Genomic DNA, 17900 nt, shown 5'->3' on the forward strand with positions numbered 1-17900 from the left:
TCCATGGCTTAATTTCCCCGCGGAAAGAACATCCTATCATAGAGCTGCTTCGGCTCCCCAGCTACCGGATAAGCGGATCCTCCCGTCTGTTTGGCGGAAGGTGTTGTATCTCCCATGAGCGCTGAGCCATGCGACTGGTTAGACTGGACGGCGCTGAACACGTCTGGCAAAATTGAGTACATATGTCTCCAGTTTGAGGCTGCTTATTGTTACCAACCAGTGCAAACCCGAACACCGCTCGTATCACAAGACTACTACGCGCCTTGCCATTTACATTTGGATACTTGATCAAATACTGGTATGCATAGCAACCTGAGCCTGAAGCGAAGACATAACAAAAAATGGAAGAGAGTCTCCGGTGCTTTATTGCTTGTAATGTGAGCATCGGTGGGTAGTTTAAAGACCATGACTGCAGTACGGATATCTCTGTACAATTATACGGCCTTGGATGTTTTGAGGACATTTATTTTCTTTCTCCTTGGGCCCAAAGGGCAAAGGCCCTGGATCGATTCTACGGGAACAATATGATTCAGGATTATGAAATATAGAGGCAAGTATCAAATGACGAAATCAAGCTATGTGTACTTGATACAAAATTTGAGGAACGAAGGGGAAAAAGGTAATGTATAATGCGGAAAGCACTGTGAGCGATGCGCCTATCAATGGGGCGTGATATAAGGCGCTAGCACAGTTCATGCGGAACACTCCATGCGGGGATCTCCGTTTTGACCTCAGGGTTTGGCGCGACCAACCAATGTGCGGTTACTTCGTCCACTGTGTTTTTGGACCACGCCAAGCCCATGGCAATTCGAAGTATGATTAGTTGTGGCGACAGAGCCTATTATCTGAGTTTAGTTCCAACACTTTCAATTGTAGCAAGATTAAGTACGTACACAAAAACAGCACCACACGTCCGCGAGCGCAGCCTCCGACCCGCTATTATAAACTTGGACTACCAGGTATGCCACTCCAAGAACGGTAAACGGAATGGTGGCTTCAACAATTATGGACACTACACCAGTATAGGTCTTGAGAGCTTCGTGGGACATGGTGTGTTTGTGCATCCGCGAGAATGTAACAATGCGATAGCAGATCATTCCAGTGACGACCAAATTGAATGAGGCTGTTGATGCCACCCAAAGAATATCAAGGTCGACAGCCACTCCCTTCCAGATGTTACCATTTGGCAATGCGCTGTACACAACTGTGACTGCGGAGGATGCTAGATGGATATCATGTTAGAACGTCGTTAGAAGGCCGGGATTAATACGGCTTACTAATAGTGCAGACGTATATCATGAAAGGAACAATTGTGGATCGGATATCTGTATCCCAGATAATGTAGCAACGGTGAAGCTGAAATCGATTATTGAGCTTCCGCGACAACTCCCATAGAGAATGTAATGAAAGGATTTACCATAAGACCATCTCCCATTGCGTTCGCAACAGCAGCTACCGCGCTACCGAGGACATACAACCAAGAGTTGATGTTGTCCGAAAACCAAGTGGGTGGTCCGCCAGGAACATCTCGGTATACTATCCAGAGAAGCTGTCCGAAGTACTGGTTAACTACGATGTATATGGTCATCATCAGCAGTAACACCCCGCCATAGATGATATAGAAAGTCGTCCATGCATGATAGTGTGTCTTCTTCTTGATGAAAAGGTACACGGATGTGAAGTAAATGCAAACATCGGCACCTAACTTTTACTGAGCTCCGACTCATGGTATTAGCCAACGTTGAGCAAATCGGACGTACCATATAGAATGGATATAAGAGCGTTTCCGACATAGGTGCTAACTTCTAACACGAGTTCCGTTGAATCCATCTTGCTTACTAGAAGCAAAGCCGAGACGACTCGCCTTTAAACTGCTAGAGGGGCTATCCCATGCGGTGCGTGCGAGGTGATGCGATGAAGTATCGTCCCTATGTCCAAGTGATGGTGGAGTTGAAATAACTGCCTCTGCACTAGCAAGCTGATGAAGTTCGTCCACGATACAGTTAATCCCATTGTTCGCGAGCGTCTGATAAGGGCTCATTCTCGCTGCTGTATCCAAAATCACGTTCGGACTGTGGAGTACCGATATGCGGGCGCGTCGGGTCCAAAACTAAGGTAATCTAAGAAGAAAGCAGAATAAGAAAGCAGCCACAGAAACGTTGAGTATACGCCTGTTGCGATGGGACCTCTTACTCCAGATCCAGGCACATGAAGTAGATTAAGCCCTACCAGTCGACGTCACGTTAACACCAGGGGCATTGCCTACTTTCGGATGCCTGGTAGGATCACCTGTACTGGCTTATCTTAGATAACAAACCTTGTCACTTGCAACATCAGTGACACTGTGCCGCACCATCATAAGTCCAAAACTATCTATCATGGGAGTTTGTAGTTATCGGTGATGAAATGCCATATAGCCATGTCATATTGCACCCTCATGGGCTTGCACTCACTGGCAGGAACCGGCTATCCGCGAAGTGTAATGGAACGGTGAAGAAGGATCATGCTGAAACTTCATCTCGCCAATTGAACATCTTAATGGACGATGGATCGCTTGGACTGACATCCTATGGTGTGGCGTGCCACTGGCTATCATTCGCCGCAATTCTTGGTATACAAACTCGACTTCTGCAGCCCGGATTCAACCTTTAAGAAGTTATGGTATAAAAAATGCGTATTGCACCATGGCTAGCTGAAGCGGTACCCGTTAGCTTCAGAGTCTCAGTGTAAGTACGTGTTTAAACGTTTAGGGATAAATGACAAGTGGCAGAACAACAGGACCACGCACATGGATATTACGGCCAAACCCTTGTCGCGTGTAGGAGCCCAGTAACTTCATCTCAGAGAATACATTAGAGGAAGTGTACATGTATACACGAACAATATTTATCCTAATTAGGGGCGGTCAGCTGTGTTTGTATAGACGTCTGTGGGTGATACGTCATCAACACCAGATATCGAAGGTACTCACGAGTATGGGAGCTTGTCGAGACACGGGCCATTCTCTGGCACCTGAAGCAATATATAATCACGGCGGAACCACCACAGGAGATTAGAGATGGTGTCAGCATCCTCGCCAGACGTCAAGCCTTTCTTCAAGCGCCGAGTCTCGAGACATCTTCTAGTTGCAAACCTGGCGAGAGGGACTTCTACTAAAGCAAAGGTTATTTGATTTAATTAGCGCCTCTGATTATGGATGCGTTGTGTTCAATGATGGCGCCCAGGGGGATCGCAGATGATGGTGAGTGGAGTCAGTGGACGCTGAAGCTGAAGTCGACTGGTGTCATGCATTAATCGCCCAAGTACGGCGGGCGCTAAATGAGCTCGTGGGAAACAATTGCCAGAACGCGTCAACATCTCCCGAGATCTCCCGACCGTTCGGCTGCTTTTCGGCTATTCTTCCCGCGCGTGCCAGACTCCTCTAACCAAACTCTAATGGCATCTTCAGCACCATCCGATCGAGCTAGCCCTTGTATCCTTATCATGCCTCATGCGTAGTGAACACTCAGCAAGCTCTCAATCCGACGAAGACTCAACGAGGTCGGTAGGATGGTGCATCCCGCGTCATGTTCCAAGGCGTCGATGATGCAACTGGATCCTTGGTTCATACGTTCATCGATGTTTTGCCCATGTGAGCGGTTTCTGATCATCAAATCCGTCCTTGAAACCAGAAGGTTAATTGTCAGCCTACGTCGTTCGCGCGTAGAAGGGACTCAGTGGTCATGCATGCGTATACTGCCTAGTACATCATGACTTCAACTTGGATTTGAGGTTGGACGCGTCAGTGAACGTCTTCACCGTCTCTTGATTTAGAAAAACAACTAGTGTTACAATGGGTTTTGATGCTCGGTCCGGGCCGGCGTATGTTTCGCGTCGTGTACAGCTTTTGGTGGGCTTCGTTGATATTTTTGTTATACAGGATGAAACGCGTCTCAGTTCTAAATATTGTGGGTTCACGCCATGCTCACGTGTATAAAAGCGCATGCATATGCAGCTGTTGTTCTTCAGCGCTTCAGCCCCTACTCATATTCATTTTCTGGCTCAATCAGGTGCTGGTCCGGTGAGCACAATCCCCATCGAGTCCAATCGTATACATTTACTCATGACCTTTTCTAGCCGCTTATTGTCCTTCTATACTCTCATTTAATACATTCTTAAAACTCCTAATTTACACTCGTTCCATCCTCTTATATCCTTTCAAGACACCATGAAGACCATCGCTGCTTTCGCTCCCATCGTTTCCCTGTTCTGCTCACTTCGACGAACGCTGCCCCTACACCATGCGCGCAATCAATCTTTACAGTTCTCCCATATTGATCATTGTTTGCAGTGCCTCGAGGTCTCTGAACGTCACTACGACTGGGAATACGACTGGAGCTGCCGACTCCCTTGTCGACTCCCTTGTTCAGCTTGTCAAGTCAGTTTCTCTCTCCTTGTAGACAACTGCATTGCTAACATCTTACAAAGTGCAACAATACCCCTCCTTGATGACCTCTTCGGTGCGTCGGGGAACGCATCGGGGAACGCAGCTTCCAAACGCGGTGTAGGTCAAGATGTCCAGGATGCACTTGACGGTATCCTTGATGTCATCCTAGGCGGCAACATGAAACGAGACTCCGCTGGAGGCGATATCATGCAGATTCTCGATGGACTGTTCAGTCCGCTCAAGCGCAGTGCCGAACCGGACAGTAGTTCTCTGTCCGCCCGGGGCCGCATCCCTGGTCGTCAGTTTCATCCGTGGTCAGCGGTATCAATGACGTGTACCAATGGTACGAGTCCGAGACTAACAGCGACGGAAGCAGCGCCTCGAAGCGTGACCTCTCTTCGCTCGAATCCGAGATCCGGACATTCATTGGCTCGCTCACGTCGCAGTTCAAGCGCGGTGCCAGCCAAGCGCGCCCGAAGCACGCTCAGTTCCCTGGAAACCTATCCTTAAACTCCTCCCCTATGACATGGAAGGTGGAGAATGGGTCTACAATGAGGTCGAGGGTAGCGGGAGCGATGGTGACTCCAGTGCTCGGGAAAGATTTGCTGACGACTCCACACTGTTCCATCCCGTCAGCTACATCCCCGTTAGCCCCGCTACGCACGAGCCTCTTTGGGTCAACGACACTGGCGCACTCAAACGCAGCGACATATCCTACCTCTCTCCCTCCCTCCAAAACATTATCCAGCAGCTAGGCCCCATTGAGGCCAAACTCAGCATCCCTAGCGAAGTCGTCGAGGATCTCTGGGACCTTTGGAACGAGTACCAGTCTTCCCAGTCGTCCAGCTCTGGCTCCTCCAAGCGTAGCATCTACTATGACATCATTGCTATCGTCCCTCCCGAATACCAGGATATGCCTGAGGGGAGCGGCTTCGTCAACCTAAAGCGCAGCATCTACTCCGAAGTTCTCGAAGGTCTCTGGGATGCTTGGAACACATACGAGTTGTCCACCTCCAGCGCATCTTCGACTGATGTCTACTACGTCGGCGACATTCTTTACCGTCTCTACGACTTGTACAACACGGAAGAATCTGGCTCCTCCGGCTCTAAATTCAAGTGCACCGTCATAGAGCCCATGACCATTGGGTCAGAGCGCCCGCTCGGTGGCCATGTCGAGCGTGACCTCGGCTCGGAGCTCGAGTTCAACGGCACGCACACCCTTTGCCTTCCTTCAAGCTAGGGTCGACATATCTTCCTCAGGAAGTCACTCAGACCAAATGGGCGTGCGTTAAAGGAGAGTCTTGCGGTCTCACTGATATCGTCAACCTTACCACCGTCAAGGACGGATTAAACGAGCCGGATATCATTTTAGTTACATGGGTACTGGTGTACCTACTTTGTCGTTTTGGATAGCGATGAACGTGCATTTTGTCGTTATTTTGTTGTGTCCAGATCCGCGGCGGTGATGATATGCAGTGCGTTTGGACGACGTGATGGTTCCCTCGGAACGTTCGACACCAGATAAGCACGTTAATACTGCGGTCTCTGAATAGAAATACGTAACGTGCCCACATTGATACCTAATCCAGGATAGATTTGGCGCGCTGGTGTTTATACATATAAAGCACGTCAGAGTCACGGTTGAACTACCCGCGCCTCGTATATTGCTGTCTTCCCTCTCCCGCGGTAACTACTCTCTGTAAATCTCAGCGATTCTGCTTCAACGACCTTGTCGGATGACCCGCACCGGCTTTTAGCGCCATGTCGGGTCTTTTTAGAATATTTGTAAGTTGCGCAGTCCTGGTTAGGCGCTATCCCCCCACAGCTTCACTGGTAGCTTACCCTGCAGTACAGCCATTCTCTTAAGGCGGTCACATGATATATACCAACATGCTCTTCATAGGAAGACCCACTGGATGACCTTCGTTCGGCTGCAAACCATAGACCCGCACACTTGACGTCGTCTCAGCGGCGACGTTCGTAGAGTTCTCTCCTATGGCCGCTTCCTCTCAAGTCATCTCGGGCGCCGCGGAGGTAGGAGGAATATCGTGACTGCACTCTGTGAGTCCCTCTTACCCACATCCAGTGCTGGTCGGTCTCACATTAATTTTGATAGTAGTTGCTTTAATCCTTGTCTTCGTTCTCGTTGTTTTATTCTGCACTGTGTTCCTTGCCCGCCCACCCAGCTCTACTACGCCCAACCCCAATCCACAGACCCACGTTGAAGCTCATCGCGAAACTGGTCGTTCTCGCCAAGGAACTAGCAGTAACTCTGAAGATTTCCTTCCGCAATATGAGCCGCCGCCTCCAGGCTACTGTTCCAGGGAGAACATCGAGGCTGTTGATAGGGAAGGGTATGGTTCTATGCATGCAGGCGAAGCTGGTGAGTTCTACCAGTTTTCTTTATGATCGTCTTGTGACGTATGCCTGACCGGCTAGCCATTTATCCATAAACCTTGGTGAAAATCGATTGGTGGTGTTGAGAGACGCACACAAGACGCTTGATCCCTCTTGAGAGCTCGTAGGGGAAAGTGTATAATGTCATCACACTCAACGTGAGTACTATAGTCCAGGGACCTCGGTTTTGCAATGAGCTTATGCTAAAAACAGATTAGAATTGCACAAATTATGTGTGATGTCTTTTACAATCATTGTCCAGCTGAGCTGGATGTTTCGTATTTTGCATTTTCTTCGATTTTGATTTTCTTCGCATAGACTTTCATCATGCCTCTATGAGCCCTACATCTCCATCCACTATCATCTCATCACATTTATCCGTTCATTTTAAAACACTATCTTCACCACGGTAGATCTTATTATACCCATAGCCACGTCTACACTTATATTTCGGATGGATACATTGCCCACTATTTCTTGGCGGTATTTCAGCGACTTCAGCAGCCGTATATAAGCGCCCATCTTGATAGGTGCAGGGTAAATATGCAGCGCTTCAGGGTGCTGATATGTCATAGTCTCAGCTGTGTAATCAACAATTATCGAGCTCTATCCTTCTGGTGCGTATTATGTGTGGATCGTGCAGCTGTGGGCTTCACGGCGGCTCGGGCTTATGGTGGGTTCTGCCCATTTTATCCCTACACAAGCTTCCAACCTCGTCGCTCGCAACCACTTGAAGATACTAGACCCCAGGCAACTTGTGTCTACGCCCGTTTTTGGCCTTAAGCTTGAGCCGCACTTCGGCCTGATAAACCGGACCATTCTTTCTATCTGTCGACCTGTTTCTACATAAGCTGGCATTTGTGTTTTCTTTATTGTGAACTAGTTCACACGCCCGCTACATAGTGTCAGACATGTGGAGCGTGGTTCACTTTGGAGCAACAGAACGACAGCCGATATAATCTTTAATGGACCTTTGGTCTTATATTACTTCAACTCGCGGATTGGCAGCATGCATACCTACATTTGAGCTACATATATTTGTGATAAATATAAGAAATGTTATAGGTATATGCTCTGGCTGCGTCACCTCGGGCTTTGGTCGGGCTTCATCGCCTTCAGTATATTCACCGTTTCTGGAAGTTCCCGGACTCTCTTCCAAATTCGTTGTGAACAAGAAAGGAAACCATGGTACTGCCTCCCTCTTGGGTCTCTCTCGCTGTACGCACTTAAAATACGTCCCCCACTGCCAAACGGGCCTTCCTCCCCCATGTATTTTCCGACACTATTCTCCCTCCTTGTGTCCCGCTCAGGCAAAGTTTAACCACATTCCTCGTACTATGTCCCCTTCCACTTTCATCTACGTCTCAGAAGAGGAAAAGCAAGACACTGCTACTGCCGGTAAGGCCATCGCGGCAATTGGTGTGTGTCGAGTTGGCTGTCGCCGACGAGAGCGTGCCATAGCTAACATCATGTTCAACTCCTTGGCCAGCAATCCTCGCCCTCGTGATCATCTTAGTCCTATACTTTGCCAGGGTGTTCACCGGTCGTCCGAGCATTCTTTGCAGGCTCCCTGCCACAAGCGATGCCTGCCTATCCTTCCTCCACACCCAGTCCTCCGTGGAGCTGCACACCGAAGGACCGAAGCCTGGATTAACTCTTGCAGCTCGCAGCTTTCCCCTCGTGGCTGCACCAGGTGCAGTCGTGCATGCTCCTCGTTGCGCAGCTACTGTGCCCCCGTACGGCCTGGACCTGTGTGATCCCAAGCTCTCCCCGGATTACGGAGCGGAAGTTGCTCGGTCCGCTTCGATCGGATCTCCATCTGGTAGGCTACAATCAGTCACGTGGTTGACGTCACTCATCGCAGCTTAAATTAGGGTCGACTACCTTTAGGTCTTCCGGCGGCAGCGACGTCGCTTTGTCTCCGATTTCAATGGCCGCGACCCCCGTTCAATACCCCGCGAACGGTGAGATCACTATTCCGTCACAGTAAAATTCTAAAGCCCGTTTGCAGTGTATCACGCCGCCACCTCCCGCGCTGTCTAAACCAGTTGCAGGCGACTCTGCGCGTCGACCATCAAATGGATACCCCGATATCCCTAGATCTTCTTGAGAGCCTATAACCGATCCGTGTTGCGCAATTATCACTCCCTCTGCCGTTCAGGCATCTTCATGCTCACGATTCCTTTTTGGACCTTATCTGAGGGTGTACACCTCGATCTGAACTTTTATGTAATGTTACCATTCACTGCTGTTGCTTTGTAACGTCCCATTCGCGCCGAGTCACTCGCTAGATGCACCCAACACATGCTATACACTGTACATACTATGCTGTGTGCTTACGCACCAATACCTTAGTATACTTACAGCGTCAGTTAAACCGGTTACTCGAATGCTTGGCTTGAAGATTACTTCAACTCGAGAGTTTTCTCTCGGTCTTCATGGACTCGATGGCCATGTAACAGATGTGCCAGACAGTTCGAACAGGCTCCCGACAAAGCGATGTGCCGAAGTTATGCCAAGAGATGGATACTAGACCATATCTCCGTGCAACATGGCCCTTCCCGAGCTCGCTGCCCATGACGTGGCGAAAACCGTTACTTTCCCGAAATTTCTGGCGAATGTTCCGTCTGCCGAGGAGCTGTCGAAATATCTGAGGATAAGATCATGCTTGACAAGTGCCCCAAATGTGGCGCCCATCTCTGTTTCCTTTTGTGTCCCACTCGAGCGGCCGCGCTAGTAAATGTGTAGTTCCGCACTGATTACTGAATATTCGCACAGAAAACAGATGAAAATGTGGGCAGGATGCTGTGGAAGGTTTCGTGAGACCTAACGCAACCCCGGTTCGGAACTCGAAGTTGTCATCTTCTATGTTATTGTTAAGCTCAAAGTAGGCTACATTCTGGATCACACCAAGGGTTTCCAGCAGAAGAAGAGCTCTGTAACACCACCGCTTCTGCGCTCTGAGTCTGAGGATCTGATGAACAGGTCGAACGACTACTCACAGACTGAAAGAGTAGGAGTTCAGCGCTACTTGTTATGCCGGGTAATAATTCATTCATCAGGCTGCGCGCTACATAATATCACAAGTGTGATAATGAGTCGTGTATCACCCTCTGCATCAATGCCAAAATTCTGTTCCTTAATTGTCCAGGGGCCATGCTTGCACAAACCTGCACAAACAGGGGCGCCCGATATACAAATAAAGACGTCCGCCAACAACCACGTGGAGCGGATGCAGATGAGGACCAGGCGCAAAGTGGTTTCCACTTAGGGAAAAACAGCTAGAAGATTCCGAGCTGACCCATTGACACCCGTCCAGATCGTCAGGCCCATGGTCCCCATTGCGCAACTCGTACTGTGCAGGCGACGAGGTCCGCGGCTCTGCTCTCGAGCAGTGATAGGTTCATCCTGCTGCTCACCATTATTTCCTCCGGGGTGACCTCTCATCAGCCTTGACTCGCCAACAAAGTCAAGACACCTCTGATTACACTGAAGGCTTCCTTGCAAAGGCGGTGCGCTCTCTAATCGAACTTTCCATGAATCTTCAAGTTGCTGTAAAGACAGGGCCAGTTACCACAGCACGTTCATTTCAATGTGCTAGACCATAAGTCTTAAATATGGCATACTCTGGATACCACACTACCGCTTCGCTCTTCCTGAGTTGAACCTTGTCCTCTCTATGTTCGCAGTTACCTCATTCACTGCGATTATCACATCTCTCCTCACCATACACATAGCCATGGCACTCCCTTCCGGCGGCTTCAATGGTGCTTCGGAGGTCGGAGAAATCATCGCGGCTGTCTGTGAGTAGTCGCCATGTTGAACTATCCCACATTCACGTTTAATTCATATGAATAGTGGCCTTCCTCTTCATCGTTGTCCTGATCATCCTCCTCTCCAAAAGCCCCTTCGCCCGTACCCCAGTCACTGCTTCCCCGAACTTAATTCTTGCTGCACCAGCGCATTTCACACCTCCCAGGGCCGGTGCACGTGTTCGTGAAGAATCGGGCACTGGGTCCGAGGAATACCTTCCACAATACGAGGCAGCGCCACCTCATTATTGTTCTACGACAGACGTCAGCACGGCTGACACGGAAGGATGTAGCACCATGATGTCGCCAGTCACGACTGCCGGTAAGTCCTACCGCACTCTTAAATGAAAATTGAGTAGCCGACGGATGAAACGCTGCCATGTGCAGATGTGGGGCAACCTGATTCAAGGCCCCCACATGAATCTCGCGGATCTCTGTCTTCCTTAGAGCCTCAGGCACCTGCGGAGGACGTACAGTATCCACCGGCAGGTAAGAGATACTTCTATGTGACCGTATTTTGATAAGTATCTTACGACGAAAAAAGCTCGTGTGCGTCATTGAATATAGCGGCAAGGTTAGGATTGCAACGAAAAAAAAACACTCAATGAAACGTCTAGTTTTCAAGTTCCGGGGTGCTGGAATACGCCCTCAACGCTAATCAATTCATATTTCTCATTCATTAAAACACTTTACAGTACCAAACTTAGATCACACCATAGCATTTCAACTAGTAGAATGTTCGCTCGCAACGCATAATCGCATATTTTTAAGCCCCTTGACCTTTGTTCTCTTGATAATGCTTGACTACGGCAGTACTTAAAAGGTGACCTCGCTCAGGGTTCGGACAGCAGCCAGAATCCAAAAACACGTTGAAGGCATGCATATCCGCCGGCTGTGTGAAACGATGAACGACTGCTCTCGCTGGTTGGGGTTGAAACGTTTTGGGGTAGTGGCGCAAGCGTCAGTTGGAAATGCTTCCATTCATCGCCATGTGACCGCTGGCCGCAGTATCAAACCGCCCGCTGAGTAGCTAGATAGCCGAGTCGGAGTACTTGGTACAGGTAATCGACGCCCAATCCTATGCTGCTTTCCCTTACTGATTTTCGCGGTCTTGGTTTGTTACTTTATAGCGCTGCCAGACCCGGCTCTTCACCGTCTCGGATGAGAGTATAACAGGAGGGGAATATCATTAATGAGGGAATTGAGAATATCCGTCATGTTTTATCCTTCCGAAGCAAACACAGACACATTGGAGCTAGACACATCTTCTAAATGCCACTATTTTACCTTCAAAGACCAAGTCATGTGTACTAGACGTTCACCAGATCACCCAACTACAATGGTGCGTTAAATCCCCCTGTGAGACAGCTCTCTGATAGCTTCCTGAGATGAGAATACCAGGTCCCAAAAATCGCCGTCTTCGTAGTCTTCCACGGGCTCCACATCGTCTATATCACGTCGAGAACATATACGAGGTACAAGGCCGAGCATGAGCCTAGCAACGTCTTCTGCGACGGCGCAAAGTGCCGATCGGAGCTCGGCGCTGCAGGTCAACCTATCCGGGAGAACGCCAGGTGTAAGGACGCAGTAGCCGTGAAGAAGGTGAGGTCTGAGAGCGAAATGATTGCAGCAACGGAGACCTCGGTTGCGACGGGGAGAGAACGTATGAGGTCGACGAGGGCGGAGAACGTGATAGGGTGTTGGAGGGGATTGACATGCAGGGTCTCTAAGCGTGGCCAACGAGGGGCTAGTTCGAGCAGCTGATCGGTAGACAGTGTCATTGGAGTGTAAGGAGTCTCGAGATAGATGTCGGCGAGGTTGTTGAATGATGACAGGGAGGTGAGTGTCTCGTAAAGGTTGAAGGGAGTTTTATCTTCTTCTTCCTCTTGGAAGAGTCCCTGGCCCGACATCTCGATAGATGAAAGGTCGTCAGAGCACGTACGCTGGAGAACTGTGGCAAAGGCGTGGAATGAAGTGGGATCTAGGGTTGAGCAATGAATGCTTGTGAGCCCGACATGCCAACTGGATGAACGAGAAGGGCGTGGGTCAGAAAGAAGACGCTCAAGGACTCGCACAGCTGTGGTACCACAATCTGTCGATATCCTCAACGTCTTCAAGCTCCGCAATAACGCAGTACACGTCGAGTTTATCCAGTGGGAGGACTGAGCCGCGTACACGGCCAGCGTGTGAAGATGAGGGAGATCGCTGAGGTGGGTGATGACGTTATCATCCAAGGGTCCACAATTAACGGAGCAAAGGTTCTTCCAGGACTTCAAGGTCTCCGACATAGCAAGGGACGCATCTGGGTAAGTGGTTCGGGAGGGTAGCTGGATGTTCTGCATTAAAGGGCTGGTGATAGCAAGCTTTGGGGCGTAAGTGAGAAAGGCGTCTTGGCGGCGGTTTCTATCCTCTACTCTGAGATGTATGAGTTGGGGACCAAGAAGGGTGGAAGCCACTAGTGCATAGTGAGCCCCTTCAACCACGTGTACGTCGAGCGAGCGCAATTTAGGAAAGAGGACTGGGATTGGACCCTGACGAAGTGCATCGCAGGCTTCGTTTGAGAGGAATATCCGTGAGCGGCATACCTCTCCCCTGAAGTTTTCTTTGAGGGTGATAATCCGCGCAGTGTATGAAACCAAGACGTTCCAGTCTCTTTTTGTCAACTGACGAGTGAGCACCTGGCAAGCGACATGTTTGCACGGGGCATCGTCACTCTTTAGTTAGAACTGGACTTACTAATTTCCGATTCGCGCCAAAACTGTGCGTTGGATCCACCTTCAAAACCCATAGATCTCGAGGCAAACACCCAATAAAGCTCGCGAGACAGTCGATATGCGCATAAAGGGCGTCAAGCGCAGGCTCTTTGAAAGACTTGTTGACTCTGGCAAGATTGGAAAGGCTTGATTTGTCTTCAACGAAAGAGGCGACCAGGCTTTGTAGCTCTGCTACTTGCAAAGCGGGATGCATCGGAGTGGACAGGAGCAGCTGAGATACACTGGGCTCAGTGGCTATGCTCTTAGTAGACTCTAGAACATGGGAATATTTGTGCGCCGACACGTGTTCAACACAGCCACTTGCCATCTTGTCGCCGTTCGTCTCTGTGGACTTTCAGAAGATGTATACCCTTACAGGAGTCACTACTCCAAGATCTAGAGGCGGAGTATCATCCAAGGCGCTGAAGGGCAAAGGTTCATCGTGACAGGTAGGGATTTGAGTGCCACCATACGATGTTCTCGAGGCCTAATCACGCTTGTGCAGTATACGGGCCATACTGATAGACTATAGTGAGATGGCCAGGACACAGGAAAAGGGTGCATGTGTGTGGAAGTCGATGATGAGTAGGTGCAAAGCTGGATATTATACTGTAAGAATGGACTGGAGTATCACGGTACGCCTTCTTGTTCCCTCTATCTCCTTGGATGCATCCTTCTGACAAAATCTCCTCTTGCTACCAGCGATACCTATATTTGATCACAACATACTCCTGCTTCCGACATATACCCTACTCCCTGCCCATACTGTGCGCTGTGCGTACTGAAGTCCCAGTCATCCGAACGAGATTCCCGCTATCGCTCCCTCAGACGACGAACGGTCAGGTGTTGCGGGCTCATCCGCTCTCGGCGCGCCAGCGGGGAGCTTGGGTGTCATAGCCGGCACGAACATCGCTCCCGTTAGGTACACATCCGGGATGGAAGGCAGCGGACTAAGTAGGGTGACTCCGATGTGCCCCGCGAAAGGAAACGACGCGACGGACATGGCGGATGGACTCAATGGTCGATATATAGAGTGCATCGCCGGCATCTTCACGGCGCTAGGGGGAAATCGTATCTGACGTTGCGCTTGTTGTGAACGTCAACACTGGTGGAGGAATATGGATGGAGTTGACGAGGTCGGTTCGGGCTGACGGAGGTCGGAGAGCCGAAACGGTCGAAATGTTGACAGTCGATGGAGGGGTGTCTGGTGCGTTCCCTACTTTGTATTGCTGCTTCTCGCTGGAACTTATGGTTTTCGCCAGGCCCTCATTACGTGCATACATGTGCATATAGGCGCTATTCTACGTTGAAGCTATTTCCCGCGTCGCACTCGTATAGGGTATTGTCGCGTCGCGTCCATTTCACGCATGTATCAGCACGCGAGAATACATGGCTCGCTAAAGGGATGGCGAAACCAACTTCTACGAACCCACATGATCGGAGTGCATGTCAGGATCGACAGCGCTCAGTATCGCTTCTGGATAGATTGGAGGCGAAGTGTTCTACCTTCGTCATTACGGTAGAAGAGCTGTGGCTGTCATAGAACGAAGAGGGACTCAAACTCTTCCTAGCCTGCATGCGATGTAGCCGCTTTGCAGCTTTATTCCTCGATCTTCGAGCTCTGATCAGATCAATCGCGGGTGGTGGTCGGACAGGCGTTCGAACACTGAGAATGAGTTTGTGGGCATGCAAACGAGTACGTCCCGTCGACGCGTAACTTTCGGCGCCTTCGCCGCAGGCTGAGGGCGGCGACGTTTCTCACTAGCACCGAGATGCCAGACGAAGCCAAGTCTGATATCGAGGCCGCCCTGAGAACAGGTCACCATGTGATCGCGTTTATAAACAGACCTTCTCGCGTTCCGCACATCCTCTTCCTCTTCCTCGTGCCTAAGCTGAAGACTTCGGCATCCATCGACCCTTTACGGCGCCTTCGGACGCGTGGCCATTTTCCTGTGAGCTCGAGTAGCTTAGGGTGCTAAAGATATTAAGCACACGCTCGCCCGCTTCGCTAGAGTCTGCGTATCGTAACCCCATTTCCGATGTGTTTTACTAACCCCTGTCATCAGCTCGCGCACTATGCCATGGGATGCTTGGATTGATCACCATTAGAGAAGTAGTCAACGAAGTTCCCATCTCTCAACGACCTGGTCTCCTTCGCAGTCCCCGACGCAAGCTTCGTTGCTCAAAGCTGCACCGCGCTTGCGCCTGCCTACTCCAAGTTAAATGCATCCTACTATTCCTCTCTGACGTGGTCCGCGACGGTATCTGCACATTCCAGGCGTTGATATTGATATATTGAGGTTCTACTCACCAAGGTGCCTTGTAGCGCGAAACCCGGCGCGTCAGGTCGCTGCTGAGCTTGCTCGGCAAGTCGGTCCGTTGTGTTGAATTTTCCCACGCTGAAAGCGAACCCGCTCAAGGACGTGACGGTGGGTCATCTCTTTATCCTTTATCGCTCTCCTCCTCCGCGACACCCCCCATGCATTCACTCGCACAAGTACGCATAAACACACTCATGTATAAAGCATTCTATCCTCGCGTCTCTATCTCGTCCTTGCCAACAGAAACTCTACTCACTATCTTCAAGCTCGTCCACAAGGCCGTGCATCCGTCTCGCTCATCGCACGCATTCCTCGATTTCCACAGCCCTGCTACGTTTCCTTACTCGTGTGCTGGCGTATGTTGCATGTGGCTCGATGTGCTGGCTATGGATAGGCGCTTCTGGGCACGGATCATCATCCACATCGATGCCCCATACGTCACCCGCCATGTCGTCAATACCTTCCTTGCCACCTTGCGCATGCGTACCATAGAGATCTACGTGTGCTATCGCGGCGCTCCTCTGATGGACCCTGACATCGAAAACAGGCGCATTCTAACAGCCATGGAATGCATCAGGCCTCATCTTTCTCGGTGCTCCAACTTCACTCTGAAAGGTCTCTACCGCTCGTCTACAGTTCTCGCTAGCCGCTTCTTTGATGGTGTATCAGCACCTGAAATGAACAAGCTCACGTCTATCTCCGTTATCACGGATACCGATGAACCAGCCCAAATAACTACGTTCTACTGCCCTAAGATGTCTCAACTAGAAGTAGACGCGCGGAGTCTCGCTGACTTCGTTCTTGCCATCGATGGACGCAAGGAGGGGGAATCACGCTCCCTGGCCCCAGTCGCTTGTCGATATCGCCCTCCTGAAATCATGGATGCCCTTTCTCCTAAACGTTTCGGTGACGCTCTCATAGCCGGATTGTCTTAGACATAACAAGAGACGCCTCTAAGCTGGGACGACAGTGCGGGTGATCTGATTGAGGACAATTTATTGCCTGGATTCGAGTACACTCAATGGCAAGCTTTGGGGCGCCCAAGATAAAATTAAGGCGAGCTATGACAATTTCATTTATACGAGACGAAATACACGAGCAATGAGAATGGTGTATACAATTACAAAAGGTCAAGTACTAATATGGGCCTCGATAGAAAGGAACGGGTTGCTCGTCAGGATGTGCTGGACATCTCTTGCACGCAGAGTCGTGGCACCCAGAAGGAGTCAGTTTCCATTCGAAGTTGCAGGATTGCCCATCTCTGCGTCGGCCTATGCACCTAACGTATCCATGAGCTGAGTCCGGATGTCTGCACTTTCGGCAGCTTCCTTTTAATTCAGTTGGTGGGATCATCCTGAATACTTTTTAATTGGTACAATGTAGCATCCAATGAAGTCAAAGTGCTTACACTTCCAAGTTTAAGGGAAGAATGTGATTTACAGGTAGTGGGTTCGGTAGGCGGGTCAGGAGAGGTGTATGCGAAAATGCAGGTGACCAAAGATGGAGTATGACTATGTACAGTATATCGAGGCGACTTATATACTGTGAGTCAGAGATTGAATGAGGCATGCCTCTTTGCATAGGAGGAAATATGGCTATACGTTGTGAATAAATTAAACGCTACGATACAGCATGCAGGTGGCGCACTAGCACTTTCCAAGATCTATCGCTCGCAATCTTCAATATAATGACTGCTTCCAGTGGCGAAGATTATTGGCACATCTTCTAAAAGTCGGCAGGATAGGGTGGTGGCGTCCTGCCAAGCAATACCAATGTGAGTATCCGTCAGGACGCCAGCTTTTTGCCACGCACAAATGCTGCAAGATTGATCCACTACTGCTGTTTGACACCAACGTTGTGGCGTCTCCGCACCCAAAAGCAGAGGGCTCTTTCGCGAGTCGGACGAGCGCAAGCTGTGCTCGACTGGCGTCCTACAATCTAACTCGCAGATTCCCATAGCGTGATGTCTATGTCCTCGCCACTCTCACCCATGCTACGAGGGCGTCCATGCTATAAAAGCATGCAGAAATGAGAGAGCTGTCCTTCTCATCAGCAGTATTAGCTTTTAGAACCTCCCTTCTTCGTCTCGTTCCTTCCAAACATCTCCTTGCCCATCTCAGACGCATCAGCTCCACCCCCATCTCTACACATATCATATTAGCAATTTCATACGTACGCATTGCTTCCCCAC

The 17900-nt window shown here is 50.0% G+C and overlaps 7 protein-coding genes across 7 annotated transcripts; 4 read left to right on the forward strand and 3 right to left on the reverse strand.

Moving 5' to 3' along the window:
* Positions 1-766: 766 nt before the first annotated feature.
* On the reverse strand, positions 767-1624 carry CONPUDRAFT_43134 (uncharacterized protein; the record flags this gene model as incomplete). Its single annotated transcript, XM_007770004.1, has 4 exons — positions 767-838; positions 894-1222; positions 1278-1356; positions 1418-1624. Coding segments are annotated over 4 exons (687 nt in total), but the record flags the coding sequence as incomplete, so codon positions are not given.
* A 2583-nt stretch (positions 1625-4207) lies between these two features.
* CONPUDRAFT_73186 (uncharacterized protein) lies at positions 4208-5666 on the forward strand (the record flags this gene model as incomplete). The annotated part of the gene is made up of 4 exons (XM_007770137.1): positions 4208-4302; positions 4331-4417; positions 4468-4724; positions 4873-5666. The coding sequence occupies 4 exons, from the start codon at positions 4208-4210 to the stop codon at positions 5664-5666; spliced, it is 1233 nt and encodes a 410-aa protein (XP_007768327.1).
* Positions 5667-8160: 2494 nt separating this feature from the next.
* On the forward strand, positions 8161-8866 carry CONPUDRAFT_154005 (uncharacterized protein; the record flags this gene model as incomplete). Its single annotated transcript, XM_007770605.1, has 4 exons — positions 8161-8242; positions 8313-8645; positions 8698-8787; positions 8835-8866. The coding sequence occupies 4 exons, from the start codon at positions 8161-8163 to the stop codon at positions 8864-8866; spliced, it is 537 nt and encodes a 178-aa protein (XP_007768795.1).
* Positions 8867-10502: 1636 nt separating this feature from the next.
* CONPUDRAFT_73187 (uncharacterized protein) lies at positions 10503-11293 on the forward strand (the record flags this gene model as incomplete). Its single annotated transcript, XM_007770138.1, has 4 exons — positions 10503-10626; positions 10682-10957; positions 11023-11124; positions 11253-11293. 4 exons carry the CDS (start codon positions 10503-10505, stop codon positions 11291-11293), a joined length of 543 nt encoding a protein of 180 aa, XP_007768328.1.
* A 689-nt stretch (positions 11294-11982) lies between these two features.
* On the reverse strand, positions 11983-13716 carry CONPUDRAFT_73188 (uncharacterized protein; the record flags this gene model as incomplete). Its single annotated transcript, XM_007770139.1, has 4 exons — positions 11983-12083; positions 12191-13166; positions 13221-13313; positions 13372-13716. 4 exons carry the CDS (start codon positions 13714-13716, stop codon positions 11983-11985), a joined length of 1515 nt encoding a protein of 504 aa, XP_007768329.1.
* A 62-nt stretch (positions 13717-13778) lies between these two features.
* Positions 13779-14813, reverse strand: CONPUDRAFT_82383 (uncharacterized protein). Its single transcript, XM_007770606.1, has 4 exons — positions 14651-14813; positions 14091-14595; positions 13894-14023; positions 13779-13837 (listed from the first exon to the last, which is right to left on the reverse strand). The coding sequence occupies exon 2, from the start codon at positions 14389-14391 to the stop codon at positions 14182-14184; it is 210 nt and encodes a 69-aa protein (XP_007768796.1). The 5' UTR covers positions 14392-14595; positions 14651-14813; the 3' UTR covers positions 13779-13837; positions 13894-14023; positions 14091-14181.
* A 1054-nt stretch (positions 14814-15867) lies between these two features.
* On the forward strand, positions 15868-16644 carry CONPUDRAFT_154008 (uncharacterized protein; the record flags this gene model as incomplete). Its single annotated transcript, XM_007770607.1, has 1 exon — positions 15868-16644. The coding sequence occupies one exon, from the start codon at positions 15868-15870 to the stop codon at positions 16642-16644; it is 777 nt and encodes a 258-aa protein (XP_007768797.1).
* Between the last annotated feature and the right edge of the window lie 1256 nt (positions 16645-17900).

The sequence above is a fragment of the Coniophora puteana genome (genome assembly GCF_000271625.1).
Source record: "Coniophora puteana RWD-64-598 SS2 unplaced genomic scaffold CONPUscaffold_6, whole genome shotgun sequence".
In the NCBI taxonomy this organism is placed as follows: domain Eukaryota; kingdom Fungi; phylum Basidiomycota; class Agaricomycetes; order Boletales; family Coniophoraceae; genus Coniophora; species Coniophora puteana.